General features: G+C 40.3%; 2 protein-coding genes across 2 annotated transcripts; one reads left to right on the forward strand and one right to left on the reverse strand.

Annotated features, from left to right (window-relative positions):
- Window positions 1–680: 680 nt before the first annotated feature.
- On the forward strand, window positions 681–2,583 carry cUnh3orf18 (chromosome Un C3orf18 homolog; the record flags this gene model as incomplete). Its single annotated transcript, XM_084543740.1, has 4 exons — window positions 681–938; window positions 1,047–1,072; window positions 1,232–1,361; window positions 2,490–2,583. 4 exons carry the CDS (start codon window positions 681–683, stop codon window positions 2,568–2,570), a joined length of 495 nt encoding a protein of 164 aa, XP_084399866.1. The 3' UTR covers window positions 2,571–2,583.
- A 4,052-nt stretch (window positions 2,584–6,635) lies between these two features.
- LOC311487460 (uncharacterized protein) lies at window positions 6,636–11,449 on the reverse strand. Its single transcript, XM_084543741.1, has 5 exons — window positions 10,753–11,449; window positions 10,533–10,616; window positions 8,907–8,957; window positions 8,696–8,734; window positions 6,636–6,729 (listed from the first exon to the last, which is right to left on the reverse strand). Exons 1-5 carry the CDS (start codon window positions 10,855–10,857, stop codon window positions 6,646–6,648), a joined length of 363 nt encoding a protein of 120 aa, XP_084399867.1. The 5' UTR covers window positions 10,858–11,449; the 3' UTR covers window positions 6,636–6,645.
- Between the last annotated feature and the right edge of the window lie 3,401 nt (window positions 11,450–14,850).

Raw genomic sequence — 14,850 nt, forward strand, 5'->3', positions numbered from 1 at the left:
GTGGAAAAAAAAGAAAGGTTCTCACTCTCATGGGACGTGTATAGTACGTGCGTGGGTGGGAGGCACATGTACTGAGCCTTGGATGCAGTGGATATTTATGGAACCTCTGAGTGTGTGTGTGTAGTAAGTTAACGTGTATGTGTGTGTGAGTGGGTGGGTTGAATTTGACGTTCGAGCACGCTGCCAACACATTTCCTCACAGTGCACGTTACAGTTGGAGTGGTTAGTATTCCTCTGTATTTATCAAGTCTGTTATGCCAATTTCCTCCTGTGCGTTTGCTAACCACATCCTGCCCCAAAACACCTAACGCAACCACGCTGGCACAATCAGGCATGGTTTTAACGAAAGTGAGGGTGGGCTGTGCCAAAACTGAATGTTTGATTTTTTCAAGATTTAAGGTGCGAGAATCAAATGGCATGTTAGCATTTCAAGTAAAGGGATGTGGTTTCATATACTTCCTGTAGTTCATTTCAACATATAAAACACACAATGTTAATAAATGTTCCCATTTTGTTTTGGGTTTAATTCTACAGGTCTTATGGCCGAAGCACCACCAACGCCTCAACGGACCCCAGAACGGCGGGAAGACACCTGTGTCGACCATGAGGCGTGCTAGAGACTGAGCGACATCCTCACAGATTAAAAATACATCCTTCAGTTGAAACAGTTACACCTGACCATGGCTGTAAATGCAGCTAAGACGACTGCAAGTGTTCTCTCCACAACTGCCACAACCACCACGGTCCCCTTCATCTCAACAAGCCCTGGGGCCCGAGACAATGTCACCTCGAGGACATTAATGACTGTTACTATAACAACAAATGAAACCAGCTTAAACGCCACCACGTTACCGGAGGTGGTGATTGAGGGGTCGGGTATGGGAATGCTGCTTGTACCCTTTGGGATCATCACTGTCATTGGCCTAGCAGTGGCAATAGTAAGGAGTCATTCAGTACAAGATATATAATATATGCTCTATCGTTTAGTGTGGATAAGAGATTACTGTTTTTGTCTTTCTCATTGTGTCTGTTTTTCTCCATTGTAGATGCTGTACATACGGAAACGGAAGCGGTAAGTTCAGAAAGATTTTATTTGCAGATCCGACAACTAACAGTCCAGAGGCTCTAAAAGTTCATTATATGCCACTTGGCTTTAATATACAAGTTAAATACAAACATAACTTCTTCTTAGCTGCCAGCTGGTCATCATCTCTAATATTTTCTCATACAGGTTGGAGAAACTGAGACACCAGCTCATGCCCATGTACAACTTTGACCCGGCTGAAGAACAAGATGACCTGCTGGAACAGGAACTACTGGACCACGGCCGGGATGGCAGCCTCACGGGTCCTAATGCCAAGGTAGGATAGCCTCACTGTGGCAAATAATTTGATTACTAGACATATTTAATACATTTAATAGACATCAATGGAAGACTGAGAAAGTGGCCAAAGTGTAAATGTCATTTTTTTAAATACTTTCCAATCCCCCGATTTTAATGCAGACTGCAGTGTGTTTTTATTTTGGTGTACATTTTGAAGATTTAAGTTTGTTTGTTAATTTGTATCCTGACTCCATTTTTTTTCTGGTCGTAATTCTTCTTTATTTTATTTTCTTTTAAGTTTTGACAATGGCATAGTGGTAAAAGGCAAACATGGTAAAGTATCACCCGTGTGTCCCTTCAAACCATTTCTCTTCTCCACACTACCACCCTTACTCTTTCGTGCTGTCTCTGGTTCAGTATCTCAAACAGCAGCTAGTAGTCCACAAGCCTGAAACTCATTTCGAATAAACATATTAAGTAATCTGCATTACGGCATATGCACACAGGCACACTTTTCCTTTGAACCTACATCCATCTTATCTTCCACATCCTTTCCTTCATGCTCCCTCAACTAAATATTTATACATAAAATATTCCAGGGGCCACATGAAGCACACACAAAAAAAACCATTTTATGTTGTTGTCAGATATGAATAGACTCCAGCTTCATATACAGAAACATAAATTATGTTAATTTTTATTTGTTGCATAGGTTATTTTGGGGCATTTTTGTTTAGTAGCCTAAGTTTCACACCCAGGTCACTGCCCACTTACTAGTTTTTTTCATCATCTTCAGCTGCATCTCACAACTGAACAAACCCGATGGCTACTGAGCATTTTAAGAGCAATTTTAGAAGGCATGTTTGTATTTTTAATAAACTTTCTTTTGTAATTTTCACAAACTTAAGTCGGTCTCCTGAACCCAGTGAACTGCACTCTGTGGCCTCTAGTACTAATTGTTTTTCTGGTTTCAATAATTAATCAGTCTACAGCCTATTACATTAACGCTGATTTAACCATCCTAATTGCTCTAAAATTAACAAAATGCGACGTAGCACAGACACTTGTTACAGAGGAAGATTCAAGGCTGGAGCCACTGTGTGATCTTAATGTCACTAACAGATTTATCTCCTCTCTGTTCTTCTGCCCATCATCTGCCCTGAAGACTCTCACAACCTCCCAAGGGACAACACAGAGGCCCAGTCGTCTGGTCTTCACAGATGTAGCCAAAGCTCTCAACGCTTGACAACTCTCTTCCATTAGTTGATTTCAGTTTGCACTGAAACACAGACTGATGCTCAGGACGGAAAACGAAGGGAAACTGGACAGTTTATAGGAGCAAACGAAGCTCTGATGGCTATTTCTATTGCAGTATATGAAATGAGAGTGGCTTTCATATGAAAAGGGTGCATGATTGATAAGGGAGCGCAAAGGTAGGCATCACATTATGATCTTGCACTGTTATTATTTGCCGCACAAATGCAGCGTGATGCACTTTGTAAAGAAATCATGCCGTGTCATTGCTGTTGAAACGTTTGGTAGCTTGTCAGCAAAGTTCTTCCATGTTTCCTTAACGAGAAGTGTAAACTTGTGTTATAGTAATTTTGTGGTCTCTGACAAGCTTGGATGTGTTGCCATCCCCAAGTGAAGTGTTCCTCTCCATTTTGTTTTCTCTTTATTGAACAACGAAGGATTGTTTCCGTCTGTACACATTAAAACTATTTAAAAGCTATTTCACAAAAACGAGTCGATATAGGTGTGATATTTTATTGGTAAGCGATAAAGAAGCAGAGTAACACAAATCACAAGGTAAAGAATCATAACAAAATATATATCACAGGTTTGTGAGTTGTATTAATGAAGTGGATGAGGACACATCAATAACATAACTACAAAAAGGTGTTAAAAGAAAGGCTTAAAGATGATTTCTCAAGTTACACTTCAACTTTTCAAGAGTTGAAAATGGATCAAGTACTTTATGTAACTATATCACTAGTAAGATCACAGAACAACATTGTCCCCATATAGAGAGTAAATATCCAGACACAACTCGTGTAAAATAACATACATTGACTCAGCTGTAGTTACATTAAAAGGCACCCTTCAGGCTGACTTCCATTCATTTACGGTCATATGAATGTAGTGAGATGAGATGTGTGGACTACGACAGTACTAGTTTGAAAGTTATTTCAAGATTTCATGATCCACATCGCCTGAAGGTCTGATGGAAACCATTAGCCACAATCGGCCATGAGTTTCCCCCAGAAATGAGCCAGGCTTGTTTGTCTTCAGAGGTAGTCCAGGGGGCAAAAAAAAAAAAAAGTTAAGTCAATGCAGTTGAACATTGAACTTATCTGCAACCCGGCAGCAATTTAGTCAACAATGCTGAAATACATGAAACGTCTGAAATACATCACATGATCAGTGATAAGAGGAGTAAGTTGCAGGTGAAAGAAACGTGTATATGTACACAGTAAATGATGGGTGATATTCAAGTAATGTACAGTACTGAGCAACTTGTAAGTAATACATAGTTCATGTCCGCCACACATTAAGTCAGAGGACGCTGGCGCATCTGCAATGGCGACTTGAACTGTCAGTTTAAGTGCAGAGACCCTCGATAAAAAGGTCTCGAAAACATTTTTCTTTTTTTTAAAAGAACCCCAAAGGCTGGAAAACTAACTCTCTATGAGTAACAAGAGCCCCTGAGCTCCTTCTGTATATCATCTTAAATCTATAACGTGGTTATAATGATTCACTACAGATACCAGATAGCTCTATGAACTAAAATAATAGCTTTTCATTCATTCCTTTAATATTCAATTATATTTTCTGTAGATTTACTTCCCCTGCATTACAGTCTGGTGTCAGGTACGTAAATCTGCTGGAGAACAATACATTCCCTTCAGTCTGTGTCTTTTTTTTTTTTTTGCGCAATTGTAACAAGTAAAACTCTTTATATATGTAAAACAGGCTAAATAATATAACATGTGGACGTCATAGCTACAAACCTGGAACCCAACATTTCCTCACTCTACCAGTGGCATGCAGGTTTTCTATTTACTCATTTGTACTTCTGTTTTGAGATTTCCACCTACGCCCAAATACAATCGAGACAAATTGAATTTTACTTATGGTGTTCAAAGCATGAAACATCACATAGACAGCCACCTGTCTTACCAGGAACAGTACACCTTAATGTACACAAAACCCACGCTCAACGTTTTTCATGGAAAACACTTTTGTTTAGTATATTGTATTACTGTATGCATCACAAATAAAATCCCATTCAGCTCATCATATTGGTTTCAAATGACAAACGTAGCCATGTGCTATCCGAGGTAAATCAAATTATCCTTTAAAAAGAGAGTTTGTAACGCTTGGAGGAAGAAATGACACATCCCGCCTCTCTGAAATGAAAAAGTTGAATCGATAAGCAATAAAACACACCCTCGCTTCAGTACAATCAGGTGTTTTGTTGCTGCCTTAGTCGGTCTGGTACGACCGGTGGCTAATGTTAGCCATAACTCTCATGTATTTCAGCACTTTGTGGTTATTTGCTGCCATGAATTAAGAGTGTCACACGTACAATTTACAGTGTAAGAATCAGAGAATACATGATGTAGTAAAAAAAAATGAGAAAAGAATAACAAACTCAAAAAAAAAAAATGTCATGAGGAACTACACCCTAAAAAGCAAGTATTTCATCAAGTTGTTGTATGTAAACTATTGGCTGCATTTTATTTCCCAGGAGAACAAAGTCTCACTTCAGTTTTTGTCAAATACAGTTTATTTATTTTTTATTTTTTTAAGAAATGACACCGATGCTTTTTGTACACTTCTACTACTGGAGTGTAACATCGGCTTCTGTGTGTTTGTGTGTCGGCATGTATGTAGCCCTGAAGACCACACCTGTACTATCTGCACATGACCTTACGTGCATGTGTGCGCGCGTGTGCGTGTGTGTGTGTGTGTGTACAGTAATCATATACTGTAAGTCACTGCTGCAGGAGTGAAGAAAATTGCTTTCTTGGAGATCTTCTGTCTTTTGTGTTACTGAGGTAGAATGAGAGATTAAGAAACTGAGGGTAACTGAGGTTTAAATGAGGTCTTTGTGTCAAGGCATACTGGTAATGTCAAATACAGATCAGAAATGCACAACAAACACAGCACCATAATTATTACTGAGTAGACAACATGTTCCTGAATAGTTTTGTACCTGAGGTTTCAATATGGTGTAAAAGCACTGTTAATAGTGAGATCCTGAGTGTGGTAAAATGACACGTCAACACTGCTGTTGACTTTAGTATGTGTAAAGGTTTTTTTTCTTTTCAAAATAAAATACCCATTTGAACCTTTGGGCTTCTGGTTGAAAGGAAACACTGAATGTCACTTGTTTGTAATCCTTTGCATTTGAACGCTTTAACCGAAGGCGGATATTTGATTTTTGCGTAAAACCTTTCACATCAGCTTCAGCACACCATGTTTATATTGTAACATTGATTTAAAAAATAAAAATAAAAAATGTCACCATCTTGCTCCCGTTTCACACGAGAATTCATGACACATGAGTTAGAAACATGTTTTTATATATATATATATAAAAAAAGGTTCCTTTGTTTTCGCTTAACCCCTCTCATTTCAGCCTGCAACCCCCGTCCCCTCTCCACACAACCACCATCACTACCTCACACACGCATGCACACCAAAGGGGTTCAGGAAAGCTGGCACTCTGAAACAAAATAGTTTGACTTTAAGGGAAATATTCTTGTTTGCATTCTTGCAGAGAGTTATATGAGAACGCTGACAGACAGAATAGTTGGGTTGACTTAGAGTAAAGACTGTAAATCGGTGTAAACAGCTTCGCTAAGGTGATAAAGTCCACCAACAAGCATGACTAAAACTTAAAAAGATTGAAGTAAAAACAAAAACTGCTTTTACATTCAGGCTTTTTGAGAAATAACATAAAAATGGTTCGGATGCTCTCACCTAACGCTCGGCAAAAAGACAATAACTCCATTTCCCAAAACGTGAAACTATTCCTTTTAAAAAAAATCCTTATCAAAAGATCAAGTACTCCAATGTGAAAACAGAGTTTGTCCACCAAACAAACCAAACTTTTTAAGTCAACAACAAATCGAAGGTACAGTATTCAATCAGGAGAGACCACTACTGTTTGAGTGAGTTTTGAGAGAGACTGTGTGTATATGTGTATGTGTGTGTGTGTGTGTGTGTTTCTGAATCCCCATCACAGATAGGAGTCAGTTTGTGCCCCTGTTTGTTCGAGGCCAAACCTTGAGGTAGGTAGAGAGGCGTCCTATCTACTCCCCTTCCTCCTGTGCTGGCACCTGAGATGACGAGGGATCAAGCTGCGACGGACCCTCCTCAGCCTCTTCTGAAGGGCCCTGGAAGAGCAGAGGACCGCAAAAGACTGTCACTTTCTTATTATCGTCATCTCTTTCTCTGTAGTAACTCACGAAGCTCAAGGTAGCTCATCAATATCAGAAAGAGCACGGCAAGACTTGAGCGTTAAAATTTCATTGAGGGATTGCATGCGAGGAAGACGGTTCCAGCTGTCAGACCTAGAAATGTGAGGAAGGCGGTTACATCAGGAAACCAAGAAGACAGAGGAAGAGAACAGTTAGATCAGGTTTCCCCTCTCTCTACACTGACTCATTCTTCCCCTTCGTGCGTGCGTCTCAGAAAGGGAGTCTTTCTTAACGGTTTCAGTTCTTAAAGCATCTTACCGTCTTTGACAAACTGCTAAGCAGAGAGGATGCGATAAGACAGGCGAGGGGCATCAAGACAACTGCCCCTCTTTGGTGAGGGCTGTTGTGCAACGCTTTCATTTGAACGTGAACTAGATGGATAAGGGACCAAAATTTCGTAGAAACACTTGTGTACGTTCATCAAAACTTAACGGTACGGGAGGATGTTTGGTGGTGCATCCGGGGAATTCAGCCCCGCCATCTGCGAATTTCCAAGAATTTGCCATATCCTCACGAAGCTGGTTGACGTAACAACACAAGAAGCATGTTTGGTTGCTTTGCCGTCAAATATTGGCGAAGTAACAATGGTTTTTCAGCAGTTTTGTAGGATATACACGTCACATAAAGAACTGGATGTACTTAAACGCCACACGGCGTGATCTTAAAAAACTGAAATATGTACAAAAATATACCATACACATTGCAAGTGCAAATATGCAATGTCCACGGCAGAGCAAAGGACGCTCTGAAGCTAATGACCTTAACCCTAGGATACACAGAGGTCAAAGGGCAAAGTGCAACACCCTGATAGTCTGTGGAAAGGCAATTTCTAGTCTGTCTGTGACTTTTATGGCGAAAAGGGACAAATATAAAACTCATGTTCGGGTAGTGACCATTGTTTCTGTTACACTTACAATATAGCTCAGCAGCACCTCTTCCTTTTGAATCAAGACTCTCTGGAATAGGCTAAACAAAAACTCAACTTTATAATCTTTATACATTTTTTTTGTGCTAGACTGAATGTGTTCATTAAAAAAAAAAGACACATATGGCAGCGTAAGAGTGTGATACTGTCACAGACGGTTTAGTTGTTGCAGCAAATTAAGCCCAGTGTCTTCCAATACAACAACCTGAGGATCTTTGCAGTGGCTAAGAAGCATATTTTTGTGTCTCCCTCCTCCACCACTATCAATAAATAAAGAGTTGTGCAGTAGCCCAAATCCTCGCTTAGTGGAGGACACGTTGATTCAGTCTGGAGGTTTTCGTTTGAGGTGTTGTTCAACTGTATTAATTTATATTGAGAGGTATTTCTAATATTTTCCACACCTCGTTCATCTTAACAAGAGTACGCTAATCTAAAGTACAATAACTGACAACTGCAGTGTGCATCAAAGTACATATAGTTCACTTTGCAACTATGGTGGCTGCAGAATTACTAACGGGCACAAAGGGGTTTTGAATGTAGTTTTAGTTTGATGTAGTAAGTAATGATATTCATAAATAGTTAAATGAGATCAACGCTGCACGTCAGCACTGCAAGCATCAACAGCGTACAAGCTACTGGCATTAGTCAAAAGGTAAACGTGTGACACAGAATGAGATCTCTGTCCAACTGTCACCTTCAGCTTGATCTAGTTCAAGATCTCTACACTTGTAGATCTGCAGTGTAGGAATAACTCTAACATACTGCCACAAACCCACAGCTCAGTTTGTCCCATCATTAGACACACATTTCATGTACTGGGGACCACGGCTTGTCTTATTTTACACACATGCATCTGTCTCGTTAATTCTGAAACAGCATGGTAGTTTTTCAGTTGAGCGGACTTGAGTGCAACATCAAAACAAAACTGGGCCGCCCTACTGATTTCGTTTTCCTCACCTGCTGCTCTTCAGTCACTTCTGGAACTACTTTCTGGGGCTGTGAAAAGAGGAGGCGACAGAATTAATTAAACGTGAAGGGAAATGGGCCCTCCAGGACTGCACAGCTCCAGCACACACGCGCATGCACACACTCACACACACCGGAGGCTTTGGACGTGTATTTACAGTTTAACTCGCAAGATGTCTGAGTGTCAGTGATTGCTCCATACCCATTTCCTTGGTCGCCCTCGTGGTCGTCGCTCCCCAATTGGCTCTACTTTCTGAGAGAGAGCAGATGAACGTTGAAGCGGGTTAACAATCATATTGTACAAATCACGCAGCGTTCATTGTGGAGCATTTATCTTATGAGCTACAGACGTTTTGTGCTATAAAGCTTAAACCTTATTTTACAAGCATCAGCTCCACGGTTGGGATTGTCAACACCTATATTCTTGAGTGACAAATGGGACTGAAAAATGTCTTTTTACTTTACAGATCTGAACAGAAATTATGAAATCTTATATTAAAAACTAAAATTAACTATCAAATAGTAGTTTGATGTCCTCCTTTTACATCTGTCTCCTCTGGGAAATGTTTAATTTGCCACAAAGAATGGATTTGTGTGATTGGCATGTCTAATAGCGGGCTCATACATGGAATTTCTCACCATGCCATGTTGTGACAAGTTTAACATTTTCAGTTGCCTGACAGTAATGTTTTTTTAAGATCTGTTGGTAAAGAAAGAAAAATCACTTTGTCCCTTCTGTGCCTCCAAACCTAGGAAAAACAAAGATATCACACAAGTTGATTTACAGAGGTACAGACTCTGTTAGTTATAGGCTACAGGTTTCTGACAAACATGTGATTTGAATGAAAAGTTACCAAGAGCTTTATTAAAACTTGTCTATCATCAGAAAGAAGTTGATTATTTAGGTATTTAAGTGCCCATGTCATGACTTCTCATGACATGTGAATACTGTGCATTATTTTTTAGTTGTATTAGAAAACAGTTTTACTAAGTTTTGGACTGTCTGTTGCAAGAAACGAATCCTTTTGAGGTGTTTATAATAAATGTGTTATAAAAATGACCTACCACACACTCTAAATTTCTGTTCTATATTTGGTTATCTTGTTTCTGTAACAATAAACGTACTCACTGCAAATACACAAAAATTTTGAATTCCTTCAGGAACAATAACTAAAGTCTCTATAACTAAGAAACCAGGCTTGCAACATCACAAAATACACTTACTACACTACTAGTAAAACCTAGACCTCGCAGAAGTTTAATCACACTGAATAGGATAAGTATTACCGATGCATTTATTTGTACATTTAATGTTTCAGCTGGACTGGATGAGGAGGAATAAATTGTTAAAACTGCTGCAGTTAATCTGTAAGACAAGTTTTCATTTGGCTGAACAGTCATCGCCACTTCTGAGTGATCTGCGTCTTTGAGCACTGATCCACAGGCTGAAGTGGGAGACATGAATAGTGCATTCATTTAAAAACAGCTCGTCTTTTCTCTCTTGTAAGCTGATATTTTCCCTATTGAGTCTGTCTTCGTCACCCACTGCAGTCATCTAGTGCCTCACTCAACTAAAATGTCTTTGCATTACAGGATCTCTCCCATTGGAAGATGGATTAGGACTGGAAAGCTCATTCACAGCTTCATTTTCTAAGGATGAAGGAGTTTGTAATAAACCCATGCATATATACTGTATATAAAATATTGCAAGAGTAACTATTATTGTAATAAAAATGTTTCTTCTTAAATGCAAACTGCAATTTCCCCATTGTGGGACAAATAAAGGTTTTCTTATTCTTATTCTTATTCTTAATATGACTGTTGTAACCTTCAGTGCAGTTTTGGGGCCTTTGTTCTTGCTGCCTTTGGGTCGTCCTCTTGGCCGCTTTGGAGTTGGTGGTCCAACAGGCTCCTGTAGGGAGAGGTTGGATATAGAGCCATAACAAACCAGTCACAGCTCCACGATCTGTTGTCTAGTAGTTTTGTTATTTTTTTGGACCAAATTTGTCGAAGGTAGAAGATTCTTTTCTTAAAGGGAGACGTCATACCTGCTGCTGTTTCCGTGGTCGACCCCTGCCCCTGCGCTGAGGCTCAGAGGGCGCCTGGGCAGTGCTCGGCTGAGGAGACGGCTCTTTGGTCCCACTGTTACTCATGCCTGCGTCTGTCCACCTTCTTCAGAGAGTGTGGTCATCAAAGCCTGGAGCAGCGGCCTCGAGGGCTTAAAGAGGAGAGGAGTTGAGTATCAGGAGCTGGAGATGTGAGCAAAGAAAAGTTGGGAAGAAAATGACAACTTTCGAGTGGCGTGCAGCAATCTTTGGAACACATTTTGGATAATCGTCTCTATTATACCACTAACGCCATCTTCTTCGTGCACAACCACCATATTGAGTTCCAATCAGTGTTTAATGTATCATTAAAGGGATAATTCAGAATCACACAGGACCCTTTTCCAAGAGCAAGCGTGGGAACTGCTTATACATAAGCCTTGGCACCAGGTTCATCGGAACACAGACAGGGGCCTGGCAAAAGCAGGGAAACATGAGAGTGGTGTGCAGAGACTAAAAGTAGCACAGATATTCACAACTCAATCTACCATCCAAAATCTGCATCCACTGTACTGTACTATGCATTTCCATCTGTCCTCTGTGAGGTATTTCTCAATGGGGTTTGTGCATGTTGTAGGTGTGGTGACGCCGCTGCTACAACTTTTACTGTGCAACTGACGCAGTAACATAGAAACAACATTGAAGAATCATTGGTATGTCTTAGTTTGCAGGACATGTGCAACCAATAAATCAACTATTTTTTTACAGCTGATTTTTGTTTGTTTGTTTTGCCTTTATTTGTCTTAAAATTAATATGTATTGGTTTGGGACTCAAGATAAAATTTTTATCAATTTTCTGATATATTATCACTAAATAATTTAGTGGTTTATTTATAAAAAAATATATTTTCCTGTCTATAATAACTTTCTAGTCAATAAAAAGTCTGCAAATAGTCCATGGTATGCTCCTAGAGTTCAAGTTGGTCGTCTTGAATCACCAGGCATCCCGAAACCACAAGATATTTAGTTTAAAAAGAAACAACATAAAGAAAGGTATAAACTCACATTTGAAATATTACAAGACAGCTGTTGTTTTGTTTTTGCTGTTTTGCTCGAAAACAGAGACAATCGATTATCAAAATAGTTTCCGATTAATAAATGTTAAAGTCGATTAATTGACAAGTAGTTTCAGCTCTAGTTGCAGACCTTGCAGCTTAATTATAATAGTCAGAAGTCGTGACACTGTATCCGTTTGTTATACTTTTTCTAAAACACAATATCATTATTTGCTAAATAAATTAGTTTTTTTTATTATTATTATTAATGACAAACTAATCATTAAATGGCTACTTTCTACAGACTGGTGCTGGTAATGTCCCATGGTGGTCGTTTTACCACAACGTCTCGCTCAGTAAGGAATGTGCCAAACACTAATTGCCAACACAGCCTATCAAAACGGCCGCACTGAAGCAGGAAGTCGGAGTAATTTGAGAAATACGTCCTCGTCGAAACGATTTAAAGCCAAACGAGACGCACGACGTAGTTTCGTCGCTTTTAAACTCGTTTCAGGAACAACACAACAGGCGCCGTCCACTTCTCCTGCAGCAGCAAGCAGCAAGCAGCAGCAGCAGCAGCAGACCGTCCGCTGCTCTCGTCTGTTTGGCAGTCAAGTACGGGACTGAATGTACTTTTTGCATATGGGCGGCAATTGCAACCATAAAAACACATTCTTGTGCGGCGTTAAAGAAGGTGCGCTGTGCGCTCCCGAAGCGAGACCGTGAGTTCAAACCTCAGACTTTGGTCGAGGAACTGCCTGGCACATGTTAACGCCACAACAACAGTCGAGGCCATCAATGTTTTAACGCGTAAAGTCGGCGCTCGCCACACAATATCCCCCTGCGTCCATCACTTGCGCAATCGATCTCTAAAGACTTGGGTTTTTTGGAGCGATAACAGGTCCGCCGAAATTGAAACGGGTGAACCGAGTGCCAGAAAGAAAGAGTTGAGGGGGAAGAAAAAAAACTTTAGCAAGGACAAAGGCAAGCAACACAGGTGCAAAAGCTCTCCTTTCAAAGCAGCCCGAACATACATACATTCCGAGCTATAGGCTCCATGTTTAGGCTGAGTAATCTGCTCTTGCAGGCAGCGCCAAATGCAACAAGAGGAGAGAGAGAGAGAGAGAGAGAGAGAGAGCGCAGAGGGAGCTCAACTTACCTTAAGTCGGTTTGTAGTTTTACCTGGAAGTTCACACACACACACACTCAGTTCACTTTGTGCTCCTGCACAACTATGAAAATCTTAGTGTATCGACCGTCTCATTGGCTGGAATGAAACGGTAATCTCTCTCTCTCTCTCTCTCTCTCTCTCTCTCTCTCTCTCTCTCTTTCTCCCTCCCTCCCTTCTCTCTCTCTCACTCCCTCCTCCTAATCGGAAATGTGTGTGATCCCCCCAGACGTCCAGTCACGAATACCCCAGATGCAGTATAGTGGGGGGTTGCAGCAGAGCAGTATGCATTGCATACTTTCTCTATTAAAGCATGTTTTAAGAAAGAACGAGGGTAGGAGGGTTGAACAGAGAACCCCGCCCCGAATAGCTCACCGGACCACCCACTTGAGAGGGAGAAAAAGGGAGAAAGACGGGCATCAGACAGGAGGGTCTGGTTCCGGGGTTCCCAAAGAAGGGTCTGGGGGCTGGGAAGTTCCCCAAAGAAAGGAGGAAAAGGTTGTTTTCTTCAGCAGAAATGGTTGTGAGAGCAGACTGTCTGTCACTGTTTCAAGCAAAGGTTTCACTCTTTCCCTGCTGTTATCTCCCCACCTACAGTGTTGGAGGGATATATTTCTGTAAGTCATAAAGGACTGAAATATCAGACGGGGTTTCTGAGAACAAAGTCTGCTGAGCAACAGTCTGTTGTGCATTTGTTTGGGGAAAATATGACCCCAGTTTGGCTCATTTAATCACACCCTACATGCTAAATGTGCATTAGCAGCAAAAGAAAAAAACAAACAATAACAACAACAAAAAACAAACAAACAGGCATCTGTGCGCCCTATATGAGCAAAAATACATATTATTCTTTAAAGAAATGTTTAATTAGATTTAATCTTGTGTCTTTTGTTTATCATTACTTTTAATTTGATAAGTAGTCTGACATATATATATTTTTTTTCATGTCTTTACAGCAACTTTTCAAGTTTGCCCAAACTGATAAATTCAGATGAAAAAGTTCGAACCGCAGTGAATGTCACATTCCTGGAGCGGCTAATGCCGGACCTCTCTTGGAGTCACATCAGGTGAGCGTTGCTGGCTTGAGACCAAAACATAAAGCCCGAAGTTACAAAGATGAGGTGTGTAGTTTGGACGGTTTGCAGTGTCAGTTTCATGGTGTAATTCAGAAATTCTCAGACTCATTATCCTGAAACCAGAATACTAATTTAGAAAAAAGAAACAACAACCGAATGATAAATTCAAAGAAACAAAATGTTTATCTCATCGGGTTATCATCATAGGAGGCATTCGGCAGAATAACAAAGAAAACGTTTGCATATTTTTGTGGCAGCATTTATTAAAAATTTCAGTCGGGTTTCCCAGATGCCTTTGACAACAGTTGCTGAGAAGTTGTAGTCATATACAAATCTGATTAGTCATCTACTATAAATATTACTAAATGAAAGTGAACAGAATGACTCTGAAGTCTTAACTGTTAACAGGAGAATAACTGGCCACCTACGGTTAAGAGCTGACTTCAGTCTCATTAGTTTCTATTTCTGCGAAAAAAAATAAAAAAATGGTCACTGTCTGAGACAAAAGTAATATGTTGGCGTGAAAATCAACACGAGAAAAGCAACAGAGTGCGGGATAAGATAGAGAGAAAAGAGGGGGGAGGGTTTGCACAGGAGAAAAAAAAAATTGCGTATGTGTGTCCGTTTGAGAGAGAGTTCAGTGGCCTTCGGCAGCGTGCGGTGTGTCTGAGATTCGGTCGGACTCTGATCTTGAGGTTTATTTAAGCTGAATTCCGTGGGCTCATCAGGACCGGGTTACAAAAATCCTCCTATAGAACTAGAAAGAATGTGCAGCGCATACAGTTCTGCATAAGGCACAAAG

This window comes from Chelon labrosus (assembly GCF_963514085.1).
Source record: "Chelon labrosus genome assembly, chromosome: 4".
Lineage (NCBI taxonomy): Eukaryota > Metazoa > Chordata > Actinopteri > Mugiliformes > Mugilidae > Chelon > Chelon labrosus.